At 39.0% G+C, this 27,767-nt stretch overlaps 1 protein-coding gene across 1 annotated transcript; it reads left to right on the top strand.

The window, feature by feature from the left end:
• Positions 1–572: 572 nt before the first annotated feature.
• On the top strand, positions 573–24,093 carry LOC117827360 (FYVE and coiled-coil domain-containing protein 1-like). The gene is made up of 18 exons (XM_034703927.1): positions 573–695; positions 1,441–1,529; positions 2,313–2,419; positions 3,144–3,269; positions 6,908–7,014; positions 8,588–8,731; positions 11,092–11,188; positions 11,295–13,733; positions 14,322–14,414; positions 15,560–15,678; positions 15,920–16,087; positions 16,338–16,478; positions 18,087–18,292; positions 18,447–18,585; positions 19,182–19,280; positions 20,407–20,617; positions 20,973–21,082; positions 21,192–24,093. The coding sequence occupies exons 2-18, from the start codon at positions 1,472–1,474 to the stop codon at positions 21,265–21,267; spliced, it is 4,440 nt and encodes a 1,479-aa protein (XP_034559818.1). The 5' UTR covers positions 573–695; positions 1,441–1,471; the 3' UTR covers positions 21,268–24,093.
• Positions 24,094–27,767: the final 3,674 nt, after the last annotated feature.

A 27,767-nucleotide genomic window follows, 5' to 3' on the forward strand; every position in this document is an offset into this window, starting at 1 on the left:
AGTCTATGTGCTGAACAAGCTCCGAGCTCTGACTTCCGTTAAAGACCGGATATCGTTGTGACGTAACAAAAACACTGAAAACTGAAACGGCTCATTTCAGCACACATTTACAGAAAGGTGGAGAAATCAGAACAAGGGCAGAATGGATTTTTTTCATTTTCGGGGTGTTTGTAGACATGCCAGGGAAACATATTTCAGGTAGAGAACCATTAAAAAGTCGATTTTGCATGATATGTCACCTTTAATATAAGTGTTTAAATGTGTTAATGTTTCCAAAATATTGAAAGAAAGAAAGAAAGAAAGAAAGAAAGAAAGAAAGAAAGAAAGAAAGAAAGAATCCACAAAAAGAGAAACATCAATCAATATGCCAATAAAATCCGTTTGAGATGAAGTATGGGTTGGTTTGTATTTTTGTTTTAGCATTTTTATTTAAACGTCTACAAAACTGTAGAACAATCTTCTTGACAGACCCTTCTGTCTTGATAAATAAGGTATGAACAAAGCACGAGACACGTCTCATCTTTCTGTTTATTTACCGTTTTACCCCTCAACCAAACTACGCCGGACTGCAGCTGTAGCAGGGCAGCCATTGGTCCGTTTGACGTGTCAATCACTCACAGGTCCCTCCTACAGCACTAGCACGTTTCTGCCGTATCACCTACAAATTGGACACTCGGGATCATTTTAATCATCAAGTACGTGTACAATTGAACTATTTACTCAATGTAGATGAGATATACTTTCTATACAACCGTACTGCGATGCTTTGTGACAGATATGTCCATGAAAAACAACCAAAGACCAGGAAATGAGCGGCTGAGAACAGGTGCATGTCTGGTAGCTCACGCCAGCCAGCTTTTCCAAGTCGATGTTTATGTCGGGTTTTGTTGGATTCTTACATTGTTGCGGAAGTCAGAGAAGTCAACTATGTTGCTTTGTAATGTCAATGATAGATTGCAGTGAACACAGCTTGTTTGGGTGGTTTCTGATTAGGACACTGTCGCCTTAAACAGTGATACGCTTTGAGCTGTCGTCATGCTGTGATTACCTCCTCTGACTGCTCACTAATTTAGCTAACTTTATAGAGCTAATGGTTTCATCATTGTGTCACCTAAATAAAGTCATGGACCCTGCATTTATATAATCTGTGACACCTGAAAAGACATGTTGGGTGAGCAGAACTCAGCACTGTGTTTGTGAAAGACCCATTTTCTAACAGCAGCGGTGAAAGTAATTCAGGGCAGTACTATTTGTATCATAACATCCAAGTTGTGAAAGCTTTGACATATTTGTACTTATTCACAGTTTGTGGCATGGCACAGATATGAGTCTCCTCTTTCCAGAGAAGCTTTATAAGGAACAGTGTTTATATCACAAGAATGTTTCTTTAATACACCGTTAATAACCATTCCCTCTGTGTTTCATGTGTGTTTTCTTCAGTACTTCCTGGGTACCCTGACCTCAGCCCATAATGGCCTCCTCATCAGTTGGAGATAACCAGCTGCAGAGGATAATCAGAGATCTGCATGGTAATAATGATGTTCTCACCAAGCGGCAACCTCCTGTCTAAAAATATGAGTCCAATGTGGAAGTGCGAAAAACTGCAGTTCATCGAAAGATCCGCTTGAGACTGGCTCCGGAAGTACCGGAGACCACATACACGCCAATTCAAAAAGGCCGATCTTTACAGCCGAAATAAACATGTTTACAGCCTGGCACAAAATACGAGTGTAGTCTGGATAGCTCATTTCTCGATCGGCACATACTGTACAGGAGGTGAATTTTTTTATAATGCGGCAATTTCAAAGATATTTAGATTACGAGTTTTCCAATGAGAGGTACAGCTGACTTGATTGACAGGCGGGAACACTGTAGCTGTTGGCGAGGAGGCTCCAAGCCCGCCTCTTTATGTCACAATCGCCCGACAGCAACAATATGGCTGCCGCCGCCGATTGGCCTCAAAACAGCGCTTCAAAAACAGAAGGGTGACGCCACGGATACTGCGTCCATATTTTATACAGTCTATGGTTCTAATCAGATTTGTAACATGTACATTTGCAAGAACGTAAACAAAATCACATCATTGGACAGCAAAAACGAAACCACAAGATAGTACTGTTTTAAGGATTGTATTTAATCAAGTTAAAGGGTTGAGGTTGGGATTGATGAGTAAGGGTCGAGGTAAGAAGGGATGGGTAGGGGTCGAGGTTAGGGGGGATGAGTAGGGGTTGAGGAAAGGAGGGATGTAGAGGCATAAAATATTTAAATGTGCTCATTCTAATGTGATATTAATGCTGCTAATGTCTTGTTAGATGCTGTGTTAGAGTTGAGTAAAGAACACAGGGAGTGCAGTGAACCTGTGACTGATGACAGCGCCAACCTGCACAAGTTCTTCTATAAACTAGAATACCTGCTACAGGTAAGGTATCATTACAAAGAAGGTAAAAACTGATGAGAACAAAACTTCACTAAAAAGTTTAAGTAGATTGTTTTTGGTATGATCCTGTCTAAAAGTGTGTCCAGTTGACTCTTTTTAACAAACTTAGTCCTCTGGGCCTAAAGGGGGCACACTTTGTTGATTATCACCTAGAAGATGTCAAAGATAAATCTTAAGAGGCAGTATTCTCTTGAATACTTGATCTCTGTCTTGCTGCTCATAACTTTTTATGACTCTTAAACTCTTATATGCAACAAACCGAGAAGCTAGCATCACTTTTAGGTTGAGTTGTCCTCACCTCTGACATGTTTTACTTGTGACATGGTGTTGTGACTGTGTCATATAGGGTCACAGAATGAGACAAGTGAGAAGCCGTTATATATTATACAGACCATTAAAGCTCAACTTTTTGGGCTTGTGTAATGTGAAATGATGCAAAAAAACAAGCTCTCATTCCACGTTATTTTGGCTACATATTTAGAGCAATTCTACCAAAAAAATAATTTATATCATTATCTAACTCTTTTTGTGTTTTGTAAGTAAGTTGTAACAATATATTACACTACTAAGCTGTGACAGGAACTGGATATAAATTATATTTATTACCAGAATTGAATCACACACCAAACCTGAGAGCTGTTGTGAACATCTTGTTACTCCGGACGTTGTTATGTAATGCACTAACAAGTTGATGTGTGTTTCTCAGTTTGACCAGAAAGAGAAGACAACCTTTCTTGGTCAGAGAAAAGACTACTGGGATTACTTCTGTGACTGCCTGATTAAGATCAAGGGAGCTAACGATGGCATCCGTTTTGTTAAGTCCATCCCTGAGGTAATCCTCCTCTGCAGCACACACACACACACTCATTGTCACCCTCAGTGCCTGGGCCCTGCCATGGCGTGCAACACTTGTACACACAGAAATACACAGTGACTGTATAACCATGTGACTAATCCTTAGCTTGGTCAGGTACAGTAAGACTCATGTTGCTAATTTACTTGCTGCCTCACACCTAAACCTGCTGCACTGTGCTGTTTGTGTCTCACGCTCTGTCCTGGGAATTCCCTGTGGTGAGCTTCATTCTGGCATACCTGTAGTTACAGTAGTCCTAATTGATGCTGTGTATAATCTATTTTGTTTATTCCTCACTGTGTCTTATATTGAGGCTGAATTGTGTTTGTTAAGTCTCAAAGAGGTCTTATTTCTTTTAGATGATTGGTGTTTTGAAGCCATGTTGTTGTCTCGAACAAGTCAGCACTTGATGTTGTTATACAATCAATATATCGGTGTTTTTAATCTTACTGATAGTTTACTGAATAATTCTATACATCAGATTATTCTTAACCACAAACAAGACATTTTTTTATTTTAATTTGGTATCTTGCAAACAATTAGAAGCCAAATTTAATTACATTTTCTCTCATATTTGACGGAGAAACACTGAAAAATGTTTATATTTGCTCGCTAGAACCTACAAAGGGTCGGCCTTGTGTTTGGAAAAATTCTTAACCAATGAGAAAGCTACATTACATTTTCTGAAATATTCTGTATCTGTTGTGTAATCATGTTATTGACAAAGTGTTTCAGGTTATCTCTCTAAAAACTAACCAGGCGTCTGATCAGCTGACGCCTGACACTTCTTGTGTCATTGCTGATTTCTTGTTTTTGCTGATATTGAATGAGAATACACATCCGGCGTCTTGTTTGGATTAAGCACACACAGTGGCCTAATGTGATGCAGCGTAGGGCCTCGTCTAATGAATGTCTTCAGTATCACAGTTCATCTGCAGGTAACTTCTCCTTTCTTTGGGTCTATAGATATTAGTCTCACTCACACTGTGTGAGGAAGAGAGAGCTGGAAACATCAACATTTAAGAGCTGACACTAATACATGTTTGATATATTATGGATGGATGAACCAGTTACCTAATAGTGGCCAAACCACTTTGGGTAACTGGTGCAGTGATGCTTTTTGTTATTATTTATTTACACCCTGCTGAAGGACACTGTTTTCCAGCATGAGGAAGTTAGGTACAGAATCAGCCCTGCTTTATAAGCAGAGTAAGAACGAGACTAAAGTGTTAACAGGACATAGCTGTGGTTTCAGGTTACCTTAAAGGTCAGTGTCGTCATGTAAAAGTAACAAAGCTTGTCTAATCAGCTATCCCATGTTGGAACATTTTGATACTCTTACTTAAATATTACTATTACTCTTCTCTTATTCTTTTTTTCTCCTGTCAATCAGTCACTGGCGTAAACGAGTCTCCAGCTGGCGTCCTTATGGGAGATCCGTGGGTCTGTTCTCTTACTTAAATCCGTCCATCTGCTAATGCGCTGGGAAAGTCTGGGCTTACAGACACCGTAGATTTTGTGTCTTTGCGGTGGTGACCTTTGAACTTTGATATCCTTAAATGCTCTGCAGAAACACATTTTGAAAAAAATACTTAGCATGCAGAGTTCTTAAATGACTAGATCTGGAATAAGTCTACCCATTTATCAAACTATTAACAGAGAAAAGGGGACACTTGTTTGCCATTTTGTTTGAGTCATTTTTGGAGCGGAAAAAAGCAGGCCTTTCAACCGGCATGCAGCTGCTTCGCTGTCAGATTTTCGGCTTCTCACTGTCAGCCAAAAATCTTTAGAATTTGGAAAGTAAGTCAGAAAAACATGATACATGAAGAGATCACCTCAGTTTGGTACATTTGAGGAAGCTTTTTGTGATTTTTTTTTACATTTTATGGATGTTTAAAACGTTTAAAAGACTGAGAAGCAAAATAATTGTTATAATAATAATAATAAACATAATAATAATAATAATAATAATAATAATAATAATAACAATGATTAAGTGAATGCATCCACATAATTTAAAATAAGACATACTCTGAATACTTTCAAGATACCAAATATTAGATCTGATATGTTTGCACTTGACGACAGTGATCATTTTTTAACCTCTTTTCCAGTTTTCACAAAAAATGTCAACCCCAAAATGCATTTGTGTAGCAACACATCACACAAAATATCCTCAAGGGGCTTCAAAATAAGATAAAAAAATGCAATATAACAGCAATACAATAAGAATTCATGACAAAATCATTAAAAATTAAAAGTGAATCTTAAATTGATTTAAATGTGAATCTGTGCAGTCATGATGGTGTGCTAACAAATGTCCGTTGTGGATCTAGAAAACAAAACCTGTGGGCATGCTGAGTAGCAGTTCAATTTAATTCAAACAACCTATTGATCCCTCTAGGGGCAATTTGTATGGAGCTGCTTGTAAAAAACAACATAAATATAATAATAATAATAATACAAATAATAATAATAATAACATTTATTTATTTATATAGCACTTTTGATACAGGTAACAAAGTGATTCACAGTGGTCAATAAAAACAAGAAGAAATGCAAAGCAAAATGAAGCGATAAAAATGAATTGAAATAAAAACTTAAAAACATACAGACTTTTAAAACAGACCCTTACAATCAGAGCTTAAATGAAATAAAATCACACAATAAAAGATTTCCTGTAAAAATGTGTCTTGAGTAGTGACATAAAACACAGGACTGACTCTGCAAGTCTGATCTCCTTTGGTAGGCTGTTCCAGAGTGTAGGAGCCCTGACTGAGAAAGACCTGTCCCCTTTAGTTTTCAGTCGGGTCCTTGGAACAGCTAGCAGAGCACTGCCAAAGAATCTTAGACTGCGACCAGGTTTGTAGGGGGATAAAAGCTCAGAGATAAAGAGAGGGGCAAGTCCATGTTGTGCTTTAAAAGTCAATAAAATAATCTTAAAATCAACCCTGAAATCAACAGGCAGCCAGTGTAGATAAAATTGGGGTGATGTGCGCACATTTTTTAGTTCCTGTTAAAAGATGAGCTGCTGCGTTTTGAACTATTTGAAGACGGTGGATTGATTTCTGACTGACACATGTGTACAGGGAATTACAATAATCAAGGCGGGAGGATATAAAAGCGTGAATGACTTTTAATATATTTCTGAGTTGATAAAAACAAGGAGACATACAGATAACAATGAGTTAAACAAGAGCAAAGATAGGAAGTATAGTCTTACAATGAACACTGGTATCAAAAGACTGATCAATAAATAGATTGAGGCAGAATGAAATCAATTAAAGATCAGTGCAAGACATCGCATAGTTGAACTGTTATTTTGCGTTCACATTTTTAAAATACTGGTCCCTTTGGTGTCTTGGATTACATTTTTGATCATGTGTCAATGGATTGTGCAACCCTGGTAAGTTTCCACCTTATTTGAAATAAGGCTTGTTATGAAATGCTGGAGCTGAAACAAGGATGATAAAGAAAGCAGGAGCCACTTTATGTTTGACCTGCATGACCAGACTATAAAAAAGCACTTACTGACCACCAAAGTCAGCCTACTTCACGGTGAGGTAATGTCTGAGAGCGGAGCACACTAAGCGCATGTTATTTTTGTGTGTCCTCAGCTGAAGACCTCACTGGGGAAAGGAAGAGCCTTCATCCGCTACTCACTGGTTCACCAGCGCCTCGCTGACACGCTACAGCAGTGTCTGATTAACCAGAAAGTCACAAGGTTAGCGGACACAAAAAAAAAAAAACCTCTGACATGTATTGTCAATGTACTGTGGCACTGTTGTTGTCTTCAAGATGCGCAGACATTAGAGTTGTCATGTTCAGTATCCTTAACGGGAAGTGTGACTCTCTCTTCCTTATTCATGGCTCATTTCTGTTTTTTTTTAAAAACACAACAACCACATCACTAAACCTAACACACCCACAGTGTCTCACATCCTCAGCCTTCTTCAAAACAAATGTAAATCTAGAACTGAACAGCCTTTTAAGACCTCTTATTTCATTTCAAGAGAAAGAGATACTCATTGCGTATGTACGTACGTGCATGTGTGCGTGTGTGTGATGGTATTTTGTTTATGTGTGTGTTTGTGTGTCCCCGCTTGGATTGGATTAATTACAGTGAAGACTTACCAATCACACCACCTCTGCATGAACTTAAATGATCTTATAACATCTAATCTGTGTGTCAGAGAACATTTTTAACAGTTGAATAAAAGTTTAACTTGCTTTCTTACAAAACTAGGATTTTAAATTCATTAAGAAGCATATTTTGTTCCATTTGTTAAATAACTGGATGCATGGCCTCCTTGCCTGTCTTATCCCTCCCCACCTACTTGTGCACACTCTGCATAAGTCTTACACAAGCTAGCTGATCACACTAGACACTTGTAGGGCAAGAGATTGGACTTATATAAAGCTTGCAATGGGAATAAGAAGTGAAACTTTTTGTAGGATAATGAGATACCTTCAGAGCTTATTCCTTTCTCCAGAGTGACCTCCCTAGCTTTAAGTTATCTAAGCATAAACATGACATTTCATGCATCCACAAGTACATAAGCTTAATCAGACATGCAGAGCAACTGTACAATAGTTGATACCGGGGCCCCAAACAATTGCCTTATCAAGTAACTCATTTGAATAAGTTTGAATAGCTGTAGTCCTCCAAGTTGTGCTTTGTTCACTCTGATTAAAAAATAAAAAAAGCAAAATCAAGAAATTACACATTGTTAAAAATACACTTAAAAGTCACTTCTTTATGGAAAAAGCAATATAAGTGATAACTGTAATAAAATAGCACAACATAATTTAAGACAGAAAAAAAAAAAATTCTGATAAAAAGTGTAATACTGTAGGACCCAAGGAACCAAAAATGGTTAATTTGTATATATATTAATTGATTTTTTGCTGTGAAGTTATATTGTACTGGAAGTCCCGGATATTGTGAATTGATTATTTATTTATTTAAAGGGACAGTGCATATTGATGAACATTACAGCATAGCATCCATGTTAATATGCCAGTAGTCTGCAGGTCAAAACAAAGTTCACAACAAACGATACCGATAAATAACAACAGATGGAAACAATACATCTTGATAGCATGACAATGACAAAACAGGTGATCACAATAGCATCAGATATACCTGAGGGTTCAATATAATGCATGAATCTGAACCCTGACTGTGAAACAAGAGTACGTTTTGTGTCAGTCACATATAAATTTGAACGTGTGTGTTTGTATTTCTTACTTTGCTATTGTGTTATATGCTTCATGTTTGTTTGTTTCCAATTCAGTGACTGGTATTACGCCAGGAGTCCGTTTCTCAAGTCTCACCTCACTGCTGACATAATCAACCATCTTTATGAGCTCAACCAGATCCAATTTGACGTGGCAGCCAGAGGATACGACCTGGATGCAGACTGGCCAAGCTTTGCGAGGTAACACAGGAATACCTACAATGATTTGTTTACACTTTCCCCATTCAGCTTCAGGGTTGGAAATAACTGATCAGCAGAACACCTCAAGTAATCATGAAAGCTCAAAGCAGTTTAGTGCAGCTGATGTACAGTTGTGATGAGCAAGGGAAAGCATTTCACAACCTTAAGTAACACTTAATTAACTCATCACTGCGCACATTCACAGCTCCTTCTCTCAGCTCCACTGTGTGTAAATTTGTGTGTGAGAGACGTGTGGATGCCCACAGTGTGAGCATTGATCTCTGTTTCTCACGTCAGCACCTTTTCCACAGCTTTTCACTTCCTTGTCATCAATTTACAGTCACTCCACAGGTAGCAGACATGAGTTTTTAAAAAGCTGATTTAAGTTGTTGCTCTAGCTGGGCATCACATTATTGTCATTCTTCATCGCTGTGCAGAGACTATTACACCTCTTACACCAGCTATTACTGAGGAGAAGGGTTTGACAAGCACCTGTCAAACATTTCATAAGCCAAATATAAAGATTATATCATTATATTGTTTCTATGATAGATATTGTTTGTAATGGATAATGTATGATTAGCAGGTGGTTATGGGAAATAGAATCTATTTCTCATAACCACCTGCTAATCATACCTTATCCTGCTTATTACCCGGCTACTAACTTAAGATACAAACACGTAGGCAAAAAACTTTGATTGAAAGATTATTTTATTTATTTAAAATGATTTATGTATTCAACTTTTAAAAAATAGTCTTAGTGTTTCCACAGCAGTTTGCGTTCCTTGGCGATGGATTCTTATCCGCCTGTTGATTTAACACTGTAGTGTCTTCATCCAGCTCTCCCTCCTTGCAAAGGGGTGGGACATTTCCGGTAAATTTCCCAGAAAGTTTATCAAGTGTTAAATCTTTTATTGACCAATCAATTCTTTCATTGAAAAATAAAAACATAAATTTTGAGTTAGATATTACTCATCCCCCCAACCCAGCCCATTCAAAATTTAACAAAAATGCAATCCCAAAAAAGTCTCATTTGAAATGTGTAATGAAAAGAGCTCCTCTCCCTCCAAAAAAGTCCCATTCAACATGCAAATAAAAAAACATCTTCCCTCAAGCTTTTCAAGCCTAGCCTCTGTAGGATTCTAGAAATCATCTGTGCATGTGATGGAGGAATGTACTGTACAGTGCATGTAAGGGGCGTGGTCTCAATAGCCCCGCAGTAAGCAGTGTGCTATGTGCATGTGATTGAGGAATAGCATAGATATTCAACTGTACTCTCATGAAATCTAGTTGTTTAAGTCAGGATTATGCTAAAATATATAAAATATAACATTGCTTGATGTTAATGGAAAGTAATGGCTTTATTTCACCTTACAGTCTATGGAAAATGTGCTGGAACTCTTCTCCGCGGATTGAATTGACATGACGTGTGATCAATTTGCCTCTGGTGTTGCTCATGTTGTTAAGGGGTTTTCACAAATCAGGATCAAGAATCCTTTTCATAAAACACTACAGGTGAACACTGCGAACTGGATCAATGTATTTAACCAGTATTAACAATCCAATATCACTGACGCAGAGGGCAAACGTCAACCCATATCTTTGTCTTGTAGGTAATCCTTTATTTTAACATGGCACATCTGCTTCTTTCTAAGCACACCTGCACTGGAAGCAGATGATTTCAAGTTAAAGATAATAAATATGATGGATTTTTTCAATTAAATGCCCATAAATGTCCAATGTTAAACCTTTAAATCACATGTGTTTGCCTTTTGAAATTTGTACCCTCATTAGACCAGAAGAGACAGTATGTATAATTTTTTCTGCAAGTGCTTGAGGACAGATACTCAGTCATATGGGATATGACAGTCAGCTTGTCATATCTCAAAGAGTCGCTTGAAACTGTTCGATACAACAATCTCAGAGATAGACTGTGAAAATATGTTTTTTTTTCACACCTAAATGACAACCATGTATTTCTCAGCAGTTCTTTCAAGGAAATTCTTGTAATAGTCAGCAACCCCCATTTCCCTTTTCTTACTAAAGGATGTTGCATCATGCTCTAAATCTCTCTATCAAATACTGCGAATTAGAATCTTCTTAGTATTTGCTCTTGCTCAGAAATTTGCTCACAATTGGTCACAAGTTACAGTGAAGTCTTTTGAAGGACATTTTTAAGACATAAAGAAATGATGGGACCTTTGAAATGAAAAGTTTCTGTGGGAAAATGCCTTAATACTCATTTTCTTCACATGAAGCTCCTTTCATTCTTAAGATTGTTGTTGTTTCTGTCATGTTTGTCTTTGATTGTTAAATCGGGTGTTGAATGAGTCTAATAACGGATTTCTGATTTGTTCAAGGCGAACATTAGGATCTGCCTCACCAGCTTTCCTCTGGAAGCCTCCTAGCCGCTGCTCCAGTGTCAACAGTCTCGTTAGCAGCTACTCACATTCACAGGTACAAACATACTTCTTCACATCTTCTGCGCAGTTTATTTCAAACATTTGTTCAAATTCGACTTTTTTAAAGAACCTGAGCAGATCTCTCTTGTTCCCTAAACCAGGCACATGAGTTCCCCCCATTCTCAGAATTGAATCCCAACCTTCTTGGTGAACTGGGAGAACTCGGGGAACCCTCTCCCTGTAGCATCGCAGAGAACCTCCGCATTGATCTTGATCAGTCTGAGCTTAGACAGCAAGAACTTCTGGTACGTGTGCAGGAGTTAGGAAAGGAAGCAGATGAGCTGAAAGGTGTCGTTAAAGACCTTCAAGGCCAACTCTTAACAGCTCAGAAGTCCTCTGGTCAATCAGCATCTACAGTCCAAACAAACCAAGAAACTAATCATGTGGAGAAGGCAAATGAAGTTCAAAGCTGCAGGGAGTCAATAAAAAGTGAATTTCAGGACAGGCTCACAGCCGCCGAGAACAAAAACATGGAGCTTCTCTCCAAGTTAGACGAAGCCCTGAAAGAAAAGGGACAGCAAACAGCCAGCTACCGCGACTCAGCGTGGAAAATCCAGGAGCTCCTGGATAAACTCAAGACAGCAGAGGAGGAGAGGTTGGAGGCAAAAAGAGAGGCGGAAGACAGGGCCAGGCACTCTGAGCGTCTGTCCCAGGAACTTAAACTCAGGGAGGAAGAGTTGAGGGAGAGCGAGGAGAAGCTGGCTGAAGTAAAAGCCGGAGCCAATGACGAGCGGGAGAAGGCGCTGAAACGACTAGAGGATCTCCAAAGTGCAGTCGGCAGAATTCAGGGGGCACTGACTCTTAAAGAGAAGGAGACGGGGAACCTCAGAGCCCAGCTTCAGGATCTACAAGGATCCCTGGAGTGCAGAGAGCGGCAGGCCGAGGAGCTGAGGAGAAGACTGCATGAGGAGAGGGAGGAGGAAGAGCAGAGATGTAGCACGAGCAGTTTCCAGAACGAGGAACTCGAGGGCCAGATACTAGACGTTAAAATAGCTCTTAAAAGCAGAGAGAGAGAGCTAGCCACTAGCTCAGAGAGAATCAAGCATTTAGAGGAGCAGTTGGAGAAGCTTAACGTTGAAAAGGAAAGCTCCAGACTCTCTGATAACGACAATGACTCCTGTGATCAAACTGAGAACCTCGAGGACTTCAAAACCCAGTGCAGCAACCTCAAGGAAATAAATGCCACACTGCTGCAGAGTGTTAAGAAGAGTGAGGGGAGCATAACAGAGCTTACTGAGAGCAGAGCAGCTCTGTTAGAGCAGCTTGCGTCTCTGAGAGCTTCTGAGAAACACTTAAAGGGAAGAGTTGAGGCTGCTAAAATGTGTGTTGAAGATCGGGAGAAGAAGCTCTTGGATGAAAACCTGCACTTAGAAGAGATTGTCCAGAAAGTGCTCTCTCAAAAAGACATATCTGATACTCAGTTAAGGAAGTCAGAGCAGGAGAATAAGGAGCTTCTTCAGCTACAGTCCTCACTGAAGATACAGGTAGCCACAACTCAACAGGAACTGGACTCAGTCACTGCCAAAGCTGCTCAGTTAGACAAGAACCTCATTGTGTCCCAAAGAAGCCAGGGAGAGCTACTTGAAAAACTCCAGGAAACCGAGGCCAAAGTGAGAGAACAGACTGTGAAATGTGAGATGCTGCAATCGAGAGCAGAGGAGCTGGAGAGCAGGTCAAGTGAGCTTCACTATGAGAAAGGAGCTGCAGAGAGCAATGAAAAAACACAGAAGCACCACAATGAGCATCAGACATCTTCACCGGAAACCAAAGATGCCCCGTTCAGGCTGGTTATAGCTGAAGCTCAATTGGAGCTCAACCTGAGGGAAGTGCACCGGCTCCGGGAGGAGGTGGTGGAACTCAGGGCTCAGCTTTTAGCAGGAACCGAGGAGCGGCTCAAAGTTCAGGCAATGCAGGAAGTGACAGAGTCCTCCAGAGAGGACCTCCGTGTTTTATCAGAGCAGCTCAAAGTCCAGGTGGAGGAGGTAAATCGCAAGCACGTGGATGAGATTCTTCGATCCAGGGAGCGAGAGGAGGCTCTTGTTCGTGAGCGTGACGGTGAGGCTCGGGCTAGAGTAGGTCTGGCTGCAGAGGTGACGGCCTCCAGGGATGAGCTCAATAAACTGAAGATGCGTTATGAATCCATGTGTCTGGAGAACAGTGAATTAAGAGAGGCGCTTCACAGAGCTAACACAGAAACAGCTGAGCTAGGTGTGCATGTGTGCATGCTTACTGCTGAGAATGAAGAGGCTCGTCTGCGCTGGGAGGGTTTGTCAGCGAGGCAGCAGGAGCTGGAGGAGGACGCAGCTAAGGAGGCAGAGAGACTGAACACCTGCTCAGAGCAGCTGCGTCAGGAGAACCAGCAACTTCTCGATCAGCTCCACAATGAGAAGGGTTTGTTAGCAACCAAGCAGGAGCTGCAGCAAGAGCTGAGCAAGGCCCAGGAGGAAGCTGAGGCTGTGCAGACGACGAGACATGAGGAGATTCAGGGGCTCCGCTTCCAGCTCAGCAGCCAAGCCATGAGCCACGACAACAAGCTCCAGGTGAGCCACAAACACTTTACCTTAAGAAATATATAGTACCTTGCATTTAACTGGCCCAAATACTTTTTTATAATTCTGTACAGTCAGAGTGAAAATGAAAGGAACATTATGTGGCCTCCAAATGTCCAAATAATCAGTTTTTGGTGCTACGTTTGGAAAAATTTGTGCTGTTACGACTTCGCCGAAGTGTGATTGCTGAAAGGTTAAATGCAGGGACCAAGTCACTACAGTGCAGCTAAGTTCCCTGGGTCACATGACTCCTAGCACCCTGTATACATACGTGCATAAACACATCCTTTCTTTTTTTTTAAGTTATATTTTGGGGGGTTTTCGCCTTTATTGACAGGACAGCTGAAGAGAGACAGGAAATTTGGGGAATAGAGAGTGAGGGAAGACATGCAGCAGAGGGTCGACCGGCCGGGAGTCGAACTGGTGACCTCTGCGATGAGGACTATAGCCTCTAAACGTGGGGCACTTAGACCGCTAGGCCACAGGCGCCCCTACATCCTTTTTTAGGCAATGATAGCAAATCTACTGCATTATCTGTGTGTCATTCATTGATTTATTTGTGCATGTGTTCTCATGTAGACTGTGAGCCAAGAGCTACAGGAAGTGAAAACACAGCTGACAACTGAGCAGGAGAAAGCGGTCAACCTGGACAGCAAACACAAAAAGCTTGAGGTATGGCTCAAGGATGAAATGTCTTTTCTAAAACTAGGGAAGATAAGATTATCACTAAGAGACAACTCAGAAAAGTTTTACAATAAGTGGCAATTTTTTGGATCCTTCTTCAACACTCGCCCTGTTAATGACCCCCCCATCCCCCCATGTCTGTCTGTTTGTCTCCTTTTTATCTTTTTATTTGTTTATTTGTTTACATTTCATTTGATTATTAAGTCATTTAATCATTATGTATTATTATATATTTAAAGAGTTCATTTTCAAAAAACGGATATCTCCGTTTTATACATTTTCAAAAAATATATTTCCTTTTAATGTACATTTTTAATAAATTTACATTTTTAAGATACAGCTAATTAGTAATGTCATTTTGACTTAGTGAAAGCCACCCAACTTCGATGAATTTATAATACTTAAAGCTACTAATAGAAAAAATGTTTTTTGAAACATTTTTAAAAAATTTAAAAGTGAGATATCTGTTTTTGCAAATTAACTCTTCATTATTATTATTATTATTATTATTATTATTATTTTTTTTATTTATGTATTTATTTATTTTTTATTTTAGGGAGGTCAAATCATGTTCCTCTCTATGCTCTACTGAATAATGTGAAAAAGGAAATTATGGCCTTTTTAAATATAGCTTGAGATGCACAGTATTTTGTTAATATTGTCACTTATTATACATTTCTTTGCTTTTTTTCTGTGGTTCACAATTTTGATCCATCACTCTACATTTGCCATATTTACATTGCTATACTTCTTATTAAAATATTACGCAAATTAAAAAAAGCTTGAGGTGAGAGGATGCGCCTGGATCCATGTGTCATACATCCGAATGTTCTCTTACCACTGAAGGATGTTTGAAATCCTATTTTAAGGGTTTCCTACAGTAACACTACATGTAAGGATTTAATGGAAGGATATGGTGCTGTCAACCTGTGGAAAAAAAAACCTGCAAACATGATGCTTCAAAAAAAGAGTGTGTGCTTTATATGCATATGTGTGTCTCTGTTTGATAAATGAAAGCACAAACTTCAGTTGCATTGTGCTCCTCAGCAATTGAAGTAATCATAACATTATGGTCGCAGGCGTAATTCACAAAGAAGCAGAAATAATGTGTCGCTGTGCTGTACTGATTGCAGGCTGAGAATCAGAGATATTGCCAACAGATTGAGGAGAAAAACATCCAGATGGCCGAGTCTGAAAATCTCATCCAGCAGAAAGACGACGAGATAATCCATCTGAAAGGGAATTTATCAAGGTGAGATACTTTATTCATAAACACACATTCTGGACTAAATTAGAGCTCTGTGAAAAAAGCTTTTTCAGCTTGTTTGTTTGGATTCAAGTGTGGATTTTGTTGCTGTAGTTTGTCTTTCCAGGGATATTTTTCTATGTTGCTCCAAATTCCAACCTTATACTACATTCACATTATCAAAGTCATCAAAACAAGAGACACTTTTTGAACATGTTTGTAAATCAATGTGTGTTTATGTTTGCAGGTCTGAGGAGAGTCTCACAGCAGCTCAGAAAGCCTGTCAGGAGATGTGTGAAAATCTACGGAGAGTCACACAGGACAAACAGAGTGTTGATCTGAAGACAGCTGCTGAACTTGACGATCTTTACCGCACCAAAATCAATCTGGAAGAGAGGCTTGTAGAACTCATCAGGTGCTTACACTTAAGTTTTAAACTGTTTCATACACGCATTCCTTTAATTTTCCTGCTCTGACTTTCCGTTTGTAAATTCAATCAGAGTGAAATATGAAGAAAGCAGGGTCGAGATGTTATCCTTCGATTTGTTGCAATATATCTTCGGTTTATCTTTTTAAATGTCTGCTTAAAAGACCACCTGACTACATAATCTGCTCAAAACTAATTTCATCACATTTCTGAATATGCCTGATGGCGCTCTCTGCAGGGAGAAAGACGCACTGTGGCAGAGGACTGACGCCCTGGAGTTCGAGCAGAAATTACGGGATGAGGAGACAGAGAGGGACGTCAACTACTGTATGGGCTGCCACAGTCAGTTCAGCTGGTGGCTTCGCAAGCACAGCTGCAGGTCAGATGGTCATGTGTCATAACAAACGTACACACGCACATCATGTCAGTGCTTTTTCTTTAAAACTAGTAGCTGAAACACGAATAAAAAAATCAATACACGCAGTAGTTATTTTTCTGGAAAAGGCTGTCACTCCCTTCAAACATTCTATCAATATCTCTAAAGTAAACACTAACATCAGTTTGAGCCTCACTGCCACCAAGGCAACATTTCCCTCTGTGTGTGTTTGAGTAGTGAGAGTCAAATGTCTGACCAACTGAGTCACTGTCGACCTGTGACTGTTTTCACTTCACATTTAGGCTGAAACCAAAAAGTGAACTCAAACATGTTCTACTAAACACTACTTATAGAAACTCAGTGTTATGTTGGGTTGCTGCTGATTATCTGGAAACAGCTTTGCCCTATTTATAAGACATCAAGATGAATTAAAGATAGGTGATCTGAGATTACACTATAGTGTATATATATATATAGATAGATACAAACATATGAAAACAATGGTCAAGTCTCAGGATAAAAATATTAGATTTTTAAATTCTTCATTAAAATTTGTATCATCTTTGTTGAATTTCGACAGATTTGGTTTTAGAATTCTTGTTATTATATATACAGTATATATCTATTTTGGGGGGGGGTATTTTCCCTTTATTTGATAGGACAGCTGAAGAGAGACAAGAAATGTGGGGAGTAGAGAGCATGGGAAGACATGCAGCAAATGGTCGAGGCTGTTCGTCGAACCCACGATGGCTACAATGACTATAGCCTCTGTAAATGGGGTCAGCGGCTTAAACCACTAGGCCAACGGCAAACTTAGAATTCTTATTTATAGGTCTGCTGCTTCCTTCATACCTTCTTATCTTCATCAGAAACAAGAGAACAGGAACTAACACTTTGTCTCTTCTTACAGTCTGTTCCATAGGTCAGTACAAATACTTTTTCAGTTTGCTTCTTCCTTTATTTGAAACCAATTACAAAAAGAGCTGAAGCGGTCTCACTGGGTGATTTTAAAGTGAGGCAGACACATCAGACTGTAGGGGTTCTGCTTGATATAATTATGATTTTAAATGAGTGAATCAATAATAAACTGGTAGTAATAAGTACCTACATCTTAGTGCATTCCTGGATAATTGGTCTTTATTACATCATTTTTAATAACAGCTATTAACATAATACAACATGATAGCTATTTACCATATTGCAACATCTCTATCCTTCAAGTTGGAGACTTGTGGACCCTCAGATCTGCTTTCAGGCCTCTCAAAACAGAAACTGTTGGATGTTGTAAGATCAAATCTGAAAACTCAATATGAATTGTGTTTTTTAATCGATGTTACTTTTCAACTTTGAAGCAACTTTCTGCAAAAACTCAACATTTTTTAACAAAGTATCTTGAATGCACTTTTACAAGCTGCATTGTGTTGAATTTTTCTTTTTCTTTCTTCATCTTTCTAAACTTGAAAACCAAAAGTAATTTCCAAGAATGGATTTTAAACATTCCCAACAACATAGGCTGACTTTATCTCATGTATGTATCGTCATTATCTGCATTCCTTCAGGACCACTCGTTACTCACCCTATCTGTCTCCATCACTTTGCCTCTATTTCCAGACTGTGTGGGCGTCCCTTCTGCTACTACTGCTGCAGCAACACAGTGAGCACCCAGCAGGGCGGCACCAGAGAGCGCTGCTGCAGTGACTGTTACAACCAGCACAGCGCAGTGGTTGAGCGCCACCCACAGGAGGAATTAACCACCAGCACACCGGGGACGCCTTTCCGTCGTTTGCTGCAGGCTGGGAGAGCTGTGACCATGTCAGGTAACAAAACGAAGACTCCCTCACACTGAAGTCACACACTGAGGTGTTTGCACCCCTGCTTTGGACTGGGTTTTGTTTTAAACCGCATGCACGGTGCAGTAGGAGTGAAGTGTAAAATGCATGTGTTAACCTGTTACTGATGTTTATTTTGCAGGAGCAGATGAAGCTGAAAAGCAGGAGGATGGTGTGTTTGACATCATTACAGAGGAGGAAGTAAGCGGGGTCTACGGCAGTGAACTCTCTTTCACCACTGCATGCTCTCCTGGACACGGACAGCAGGGGGCAGCACAGATGTAAGTATCTGACATGCATTCACTCCCAGGGGAGATGAGGCTGTGGCTCAGGGAGTCAGTGATTCAGATGACAAACCACAACATGAGACATGAATTTAAGCCACTGGAGCAGAGTTTCTACATATTGCTATTTTAGACTATACTGCCTTTAGAGAAATCTGTTCTGTCTGTTACAGATTTAGTTCTGATGACGATCAGTTGCAAAAACTGAAACAAAAAAAGAGATTCAGAGGCCTGATGTCAAAAGACAAGTTAGATAAACCCCCAAATTTAATGTTTTCAGTTCAGCTGTGTTCCATAAATCATTCATTGTTTTATATTAAAAGGACTAAGAGCTTCATGACACATAGGCATAGTTGTACACCAGCATCTCCAATGCTTCTGCATGATGTAGTTGTGTTCTCTCTTTAAATACAGTATTTGCATGTATCTCTTTAAAATCTACTTCAAGACAATATTGATGTTTTCTCTTTGATTAATTTAATGAGCATGGATGTAAACGTATGCTTTGACACTTGAACATGAATGAAAGTTGGAATGATTCTCTGCAAATCAACATAAACTGTGTATCATTGTAAGCGTGTCATTTTTTGCAGATCTAACAGTGCCAGTGCAGGAGATCTCACATCAGAAGAAGACTATAGTGGTGCAGTGCAGGACGCAGAGATCTGCCTTCTGATGTCTGGAGAACTCACGTGAGTTTCACACGCAGTGAGAGTTAAAGGGATGGTTTCTTTTTCTTGATGTAGGGATGTTTGAGGTACTTGTCAGTAGTGAGTGTGTTACCTAAAGGAGATGCAGGACAGTACCTTTTTGTTGAGAAACCAAAAATAGAATGAACTGCTATGGACAGAGTCATAATTTAACTCATTTTGAGAAAGTTCAACCCAAACACTAATATCTGTGTACATACTTAAAATTTTCAGCACTTTACCTTGCCATCAAAAAGCCAAACACATACATTTTCCTCCATCTTCGGTGTCCTGATCAGCTGTTCGGATCTATGAAATACGACGAGTCAACTTGAATTTTGCCAAGAACCAGAACTATCCCTTTAAACTGTAAAAACCCTGAGGACAGCAGAGTGTACATGTGTATGTTCGACTTGAAGCTTTTAGAGGAAGTCCTGTGTGTATTTTTCTGCCAGGAACCCTCCTCCAAACCTCAACACGAGAAGTGAAACATGAAACTTGACCATCTTTGGGTCAGAGGTTACTCTAAAACATCACTTGTGTCGTAAGATCTTAGTGTTGCTTCTGCTCTAATTCGAGGTAGGGTTTTTGTGGAGAGAGTTTAGAGAACTGGTTTCAGCAGGGAACCACAGCGGAAGATCCATGTGAGCAAAGTGCTTTATTCAAGGCACAAAACTATTATCTACTGAGCACTTTGATTGGAGAAATTTATACATTACTCATTCAAGTTTAGGAGTTTCGTCCTTGACATGAAGATGCTCTTTTTACGTCAGAGGGACTTTTTGGGAAGAGCCATTAGAAAATGTACTGGAGCTGGAGGAACAACAGATATTGGAGCTGCAGTAAGATGTCCCAGAGAGAGACAGGGAAAAATAAACTACATGAGTTTTATTCTGTATACCCAACGCAGGTAGATAAAGATAAGGTTGAAAATCAGAGGATGATCCCTTTAGGGGAGGAATTGTAGCTGATAAGAAGCTCCAGCTAACTGTGTAAAGAAAATATCATATCAGTAGACCATTACTCTTCTGTTATTGACTCGTAAATGATTGCTCAATCCCCTCTAAACCCTCACAATATTGTGCACTGTTTTTTTAATCTGATCCTGTTTTTATCTTCTGTGCTGCAGGCTCTCCATCCACTTCGCAGTAGATGACATCTCAGGGTTTGGGGACAGCTCCCGAGAGCTCTTCATCAAGTCCAGCTGCTACAGCACCATCCCCATCATCATGAGCAGTCCTGGTCCCACCGTCAGCTGGACGTTCACCTCTGAACCCAAGAGCATCTCCTTCAGCGTGGTCTACAGGGAGAGCACAGAGACCCCGCTGGAGCAGGCCAAGGTGAGACAGCAAACCTATCAATTATGAAAAAGAACCCGGACACTGGCCTTAGGGTATTTCACATAGGCAGGTATCTCAAGCTCCATATCCAAAGACTCCTTCTTCTTCCTTTTTTATATGAATACTCTTTTTTCTATACTTAATCATACTCAGTGAGATAGAAACTACAGATTTTAACTGACAAACAAACCACCTAAAGAGAATTGGCAAGAGATTTAAAATAACTTGGGTTCAATAAGCAGGTTCACTCCTCCTCCTCTTATTCTTCCACATCTCAAGCCTAAATATGCAGAAATATATTCCTCCGCCTTGGTTATAAATGTCAAACAAGGTTTCTGCCCTTTTCCCTCCACAGGTCTTGATCCCACTGACTCGCTGTAACTCCCACAAAGAGACGATCCAGGGAGAACTGAAAGTCCGAAACTCTGGAGAATACATCCTCATCTTTGACAACTCCTTCTCGAGGTCAGTCACTCCCTGACTTACATGTTATTGTGTTTGAAAAATATTTTGAACAATCAAATACGTGCATAGAAGGATCAAGATTCAGCGTTCCCATCTGTTTTTTCATCAGGTTCATCTCAAAGAAAGTGCTGTACCACCTGAGTCTAGACAAGCCTGTGGTGTACGATGGAACCGACCTCCTCTGAACACAACAGGAAGTTTGACACAAACAGTCCCGGGGGTTGAAGCTCATCAGAGTGATTTCGAGGTACCAGGTCAGAGTCAGCTGACAGCGAGCAGCCTCAGTGAAAGGTTGTGGCATTTTAAGATGTCTCTCTCAGCTGGCTGCTTGATCATGAGGTGTTACTTGGCAGATTAAAGCCCAACAGAGGCTGAAAACAATGACGGGAAAGTACGTTACACTACTTGAATGTGAGCAGACACTACCTTTTTTTAAAAGCTTGATGTTGTCTTTAAAAGTGCACGTCAAGGGAACTTAACTTGACCCTTAGTGTAGATGTTTGTTGCACGTTTGAATGTGCAGAGGGTTTGTGTGTGTGTGTGTGTGTGTGTGTGTGTGTGTGTGTGTGTGTGTGTGTGCGTGTGCGTGTGCGTGCGTGCACAAACAGGTTTCTCCACACCTGCAGATTTGATTCTTGTAGGCGACTCTTCACTATGTCCTTGCAGGTGAAAAACTGTGTTTTGCTTTAGACTGAGGTGCAATTGTTTTTCATTTTAAGACTTCTGTCTCTTAAATAAGATTATTTCTCGCTACATACAGAAGAACAAATTATGGTTACAATAATTATTTACTGTATGTTTCTTTTTTGTGATATATGTATTTATCATAATTGATATTTTAGAGCATTGCTTATTAAGGAAGTTATTACAAACCAGACTGAAATGTCTGTTTTTGATTTTTCAGTCTGGTTCTAAACACAACAAATCAATGATGGTTACCACTTTGTTGCAAAAAAAAAGAATAATTTAAAAATAATATAATTTACGAATAATGTAAAAAATACATCATTGAGGCTGCAAATTAAATCAAAATGTTTAAATTTAAATTATTAAATATGACCAAATATTACTACAAAAAGTAGAAGCTGCAGTTCTTTGATAGAGGTAAAAAGCTGCAGCGTTCCTCATCTTCTTCTTTTAAAAAGTGGCTTTTTTGTTACTGACCCCAAAGGCTAGACCATCATGATATTTTCTATGAGAACATAAATCCAAAGTAATCATTTCCACTTATCATGAATCATATCACAGCTGTAATATCTACAAAATGTCCCAATTTGATTTTCCAATATTGTGCAGCCCTAAAACAAATACATGTTGAAATAGGCATAAATAATATACTGTGTTTTGTCATGCAAAATAATCAACTACTGCCCAATACAGTCAATGATTTTAAAACTTCCACAGTATAAATTATGGCAGTTGTAACAGCATCTGTTTCTTTTATTAAAGCCAGTTTTACAGCAACAAGAATGTGTTGCACTCTGGGACAAGACCGGGAAAAAAAGAGGAAACTGATGTTTGTACTGACTAGACTTTGTTGTTTTAGTTGCCTAAACTACCTTTAACTTTTACAAGTGTAAACCTCATTTAACTGTGACCTTAAGTTAATTTCTTTACTGGCTTAAACGTTCTGTTAGAAGCGGGAAAAAATTGTTACTAACTCTTTTAATTGGTGTGTTGATATCTATCATGCTGTTGTAGAATTAGCCTTCATTGATGGAGATGACTGTTTGTGTCCTAAGCATGTACTGTAATCTATTTTAAGGTTCATGCAGATTTTAAACACAGCACAGGATCTTAAATAATAGTTGCCTTTCAGCTGCAAGGAATGAACAAAAAAAGTACAGTGTTCATTGTGATGCAATCATGATGAAGTGCTTGGGTGTCTGCAAAAGCTGCAGCAGTACAACATATTTTAGGATTTAGTATTCTCTGGGAATCAGGCTTTAATTCTGCAGAGCTTCTGATGATTGCAGTTAAACATTGCTTCCAATTTCATTGTATGCAAGTCACGCAATGACAATAAAGGCATTCTATTCTAAAGGAAAGAGACATGTCTATGCATGCAAACAATTAATATGTGAACTTGTTTCTGAGGGTAAAACAAGGGAGCACATATTAAATTGTTAAATGTGTTGCTTTAAATGTTCAGTTTTAACATTGAATTTGAGTTAAATGAAGGAAAGACATGAGCAACATTGTGTCTTAAGATTCATGAAGCCTTGTTTGTTGTGGGAAAACAAACAGTTATGTTAACAAGTGTTTTTTTTTTCTAAATAGAGTTGTGTTCTTTAATACAGTTGTTCACTGTTGCTGTGTGTTAAATGGTCTGAATAAGTTCAGCAGTGTGTCAAACAGAACTATTTTTAATCTCAGCATAAAGCCTTCAACACTCCAAAAATTACTTTTATACTTGAATTTGTCTTACACGGGCGTTTTGAAGGTTTTGAACGTTGCAATTTTCCTTTATTTCTCAATCAGCAGTTGTTTTTGTCATTTAGTTACAGTGACTTTCAAAAAACTGCAACACTGTACTGCTATTTAAGGGAGAATTTACGCTTCTGGGGATGTCTTCCACTATTTTAAAACCATTTTCTATCTCATATTTTCAACATGAAGCAGAAGAAGATTGAGACAACTTTTTATACATATCTGATCAAGAAGGGTGATAAATTGCCAAATATATTGGGAAGACATTTGTCTATTTTACTGTAAAAAAAAAAAAAAAAGGAGTTTCTATTTAAATGCATTGCAACATGACTGCTGTATAATGCACTTTTTGAGAGGGCTTTGTGTCTGTATCCCATGAGCCTTTGTGCCAGTTGATGAATGTGTTCTTTTCCTTTGTATGTTGATAAATACTGCTGAATTTGTTAGAGGGAAGATTTTACTTTTTGACTTTAACGATTGTTGACAAGTGTTACTATTGTATTGAAAAATAATTTATATACTAAAGATTTATTATAGAATGGCTTTAAGATTGTGGACAAATAAATAAGGACTGTGTGATATCTGTTGTTGATTGTTGATTTATTTCTGTATATACAAAATACAGTATTATGTTTGGATAAGAAGGTGGACAGCCAAATCTGGAAGATCAACAACTGCCAGCTCAGCATTGAGCTGGTAGATTCAACAAGTTAAACAGGTGAGTTAAATAAAACAATGTTGCATCAGAAAGAAAAAAACAAACAAAGATGTAGAGACAAATGTATTTCTCTCAATTGAAAGGTTGGCGGTTCGATCCCAGCTCCCACAGTCACGTGCCGAAGTGACCTTGGCCAAGAACCCCATTTGCTCCTCATGACAAAGTCAGTAGTGTGTGAATGCATATGAATACGATTAGCTAATCAACCTCGCCCCTACAATAGTATCCCCTGCCATCAGTGTTTGAATATGGGGTGAATGAGTGAATGTGAAGAGCAGTGTAACAACCCAGACTAAAGTTCTATTTAACTACAAGTCCATTTACCAGGAGGAGTCTAAGGATATGGACTCTTTGGGAGCCGGCCAAGAAACTGCTGCTTCTGTCACTTTTGCATCGGCTGTAGTTTTTCAGCTCCCAAAGTCACTGCTTTCTTTTTGAAGAATCCATTGTTTTTTCTTAATATATTTATTACTTGTTTGTGTATTTGTGAGAATATTTAGTGATCTGGAACAGTTCCAAAGCTTATATTATCATTGCTCTTTGTTTTATATTATTATCTTGACTATTTGGCTCCTATCTTCCTGATGATCCATATTTTTTTTACTGTATTACAAATTATAACTCAGCTACTGTTAGACACAAGAAAGCACTCTATGCATATTCTGTTCCTCAGGGTTCTTAGCCATAGGTTTCCTTGCAGCAAACATATGGTAAATTCAGGAGTTCAACACTCTCCTTGCTAAAATATGCTATATCAATCAACATTTATAACTCTAGAAGTCTTTGAGAAAATGCAATCAAAACAGGTGACAAGTAATTTGATAAATTCAAAATTAAAAAGGAAAAAGGAAAGTTAATGTACTAGAGTCGTGTGGGCAGTGGCCTGGTGGAGGGTGGGATAGAACCAAGGCCTGAGGGAGAAGGTATGCATTCACCAGATGAACTACTCTGGTGCTGTTCTTTGAGAGAATGCTTTAAAATCGTTTAAGATCAAGACAGTTTGCATCACTGTTAATCTAATATTGTAATAAAAAGGAAATCCAGCCCACTCGTGTGAGGTCACTGGGCAGTAGCCCACAGGAAATTGGTTTACAGTGCCAATTAGTACAAATTAATTACATTTCTATGCATTCACACACTGATCGCTATGCAATTCAGGGTATAGTGCCTTTTCCAAGAATACTTTGACCTGTGATCTGCAGAACCTGGGGATTGAACCACCAACCCTCCAATTGAGTAATGACCAACTTTGCCACCAAAACACAGCTGGAGACAGACCTTAAGTAATACAGAAAGAAGATGCCAAACTACATTTTGCACATATTACAACAGTATGGCTCTATAGTAGAAGAGTCCAGGTGTTCAACTGGTCTGCCTGCAGTCCTGACTTGTCACCCATGGAAAACATTTGGTGCATCCTCACAAAATGCGACAAAGGAGGCCCTGAACTGTTGAGTAGCTAAAATTCTTTATCAGGCAAGAATGGAACATCTTATTTTCAATACTCGTCTCCTCGGTTCCCAAACGTAATGTTGTTAAAACAAGAGGTGATCGAAAACATGCCCCTGTCCCAACTGTTTTGAAACATGTTGCTGGCATCAAATTTAGAATGAGCATATATTTTTTATAACACAATTTTCTGATTCAACATTGGATTTGTTAGCTTTGCAATACTTTCAATTCAATGTAGGTTTTTAATGATTTGCAAACCATCAAAATCTCTTTTTATCAACATTTATTAAGCACCCTGACTCTGATGGAATTGGGGATATACATTAAACTCTCCCTAGAAGCAACACCTTTGTAGCCTTTGGCAATATGCTGATGTTCTTTTTATTTGAGGATCATTTGCGCCTCTTTGTGAGTGCATGCAATGACTTGATTATACATATGCCTGTTTGTGTTTTTCTGAGCAGTCACAAGTGCATTGTTCTTATGCCTGAGGTATTGTTCATGCAAGGTGTCTGTCTGAGAGATAGTGTTTATGTCGTGAGGCCATTCTGCTTCTCAAGGTTAATGATCTCATTGTAAATCATGTCACATCCACCTTTCCCCTCTTCTCCTCCATGACTCCTCTCACTTGCTTTCTTCTTCCCCTGCCGGCTGCCTTTATTGAATCCACAATTTGCACTGTGGCTTTGCAAATGTAAGAACTTGTGTGTACTGGAGTTGGCCGAGTGTCTGTGTTTTGAATGCTAATGCAGCACATATATGTACATGTAATCAATCCATGGATGTAGATATTCACACACTCAAGTATGCAGAGTTAAAATACATTCTTGCACATGCATGTATAAAATGCACATTATCATGCAGCAATCCCCACTTTGAGCATTGGTTACCATTCTCTCCTCCTATGAGATGTTTTCAGTGGTCAAAAAGGTCCTTTGCATATGCGCTCACACAAATTCTCATTCATACGATTTGGTGAAGAAAACCTCAACCTCTCTCCTCTTCAGTTCAGGTATTGTGTTCCTGACAAGTTACACAGGAATACACTCAACGTATGCTAACAGCTTGCATTCCACCTCCTTCCCTTGCAGATTGTCGAAGTCTTCCATCATTCAGATCAAGCATGTATAACATTACACGCTGTGTTTCCACAGAGAATTGAAGAGGTGAAAAGTGTCAGCAGTGTTACATTAGTATGGTCCCTGGAATGTGTCATGAATCATTTGTCTAAAGTGCTCTTGTGTAAAGTGATGTGCTTTTCACAAATTAACCCCTCCTGCAGATGAAAGTGTTGAGAAGTCAGTTTCCTGTAAGCCCATAAACCCAATAAAGAACTAACCAATATATATTTTTATTTTAATCAATTTCAATAAATGTATCATAGACCCATTGAAGGCCTCAGTTTAATTCAGCATACAATTGTTTTTTAATTGTTTGAACTCAAGCACCTGTTACCAAGCCATGAAACCACCAAATAATGGTTCATAGGTTGTTTGCATATGACGTAGTTTCCGTTGCGTGGCAGTGGCGTGAAATGCAGATGGGGGTCAGGAAGTGATTTGCAGCAGTCTGCGCAGACACATACACATGAGAAACATGCCTACGGTTTGCGTTTCTTACGGTTTCCCTGATCAATAAAACAGAGAGAAGTCAAAGTTTTTATCCTGTCCAAAAGGAGTGGTTCTCAATGGGGGACAATGCAAAAAACTCTCTGAAAAATGAAGAAACAGTGGATAGAAAAGCTTTGTTTATGGTCAGGAGGAGCGGAGTCGGATTATGCCCGTGTGTGTGGTAAACACTTTGTCCAGGGTAAGTTAAAGTAATGTATGCATGGTGTATATATGTCTATGTTTAAGGAGCTAACTCCTCCCATACTTTGTAATGTTACGTTTTTCCAATCTTTGTTCTGCTGGAGTTTTTAACCATTAACAACAAACAATAGTTAGTAATTTGTAATGCTAGCCAGATAGCTGATTTAAGTTATTGTAAGATGAGATTTTATTTTGGTCTAAGTGTTTATATCATTAAGTCTTTAATGAAATTTGAAAGACTACTGTTTCATATATTGCACTGCTTCTTTAAGGT

This window comes from Notolabrus celidotus, chromosome 15 (genome assembly GCF_009762535.1).
Source record: "Notolabrus celidotus isolate fNotCel1 chromosome 15, fNotCel1.pri, whole genome shotgun sequence".
Taxonomy (NCBI): Eukaryota; Metazoa; Chordata; class Actinopteri; order Labriformes; family Labridae; genus Notolabrus; species Notolabrus celidotus.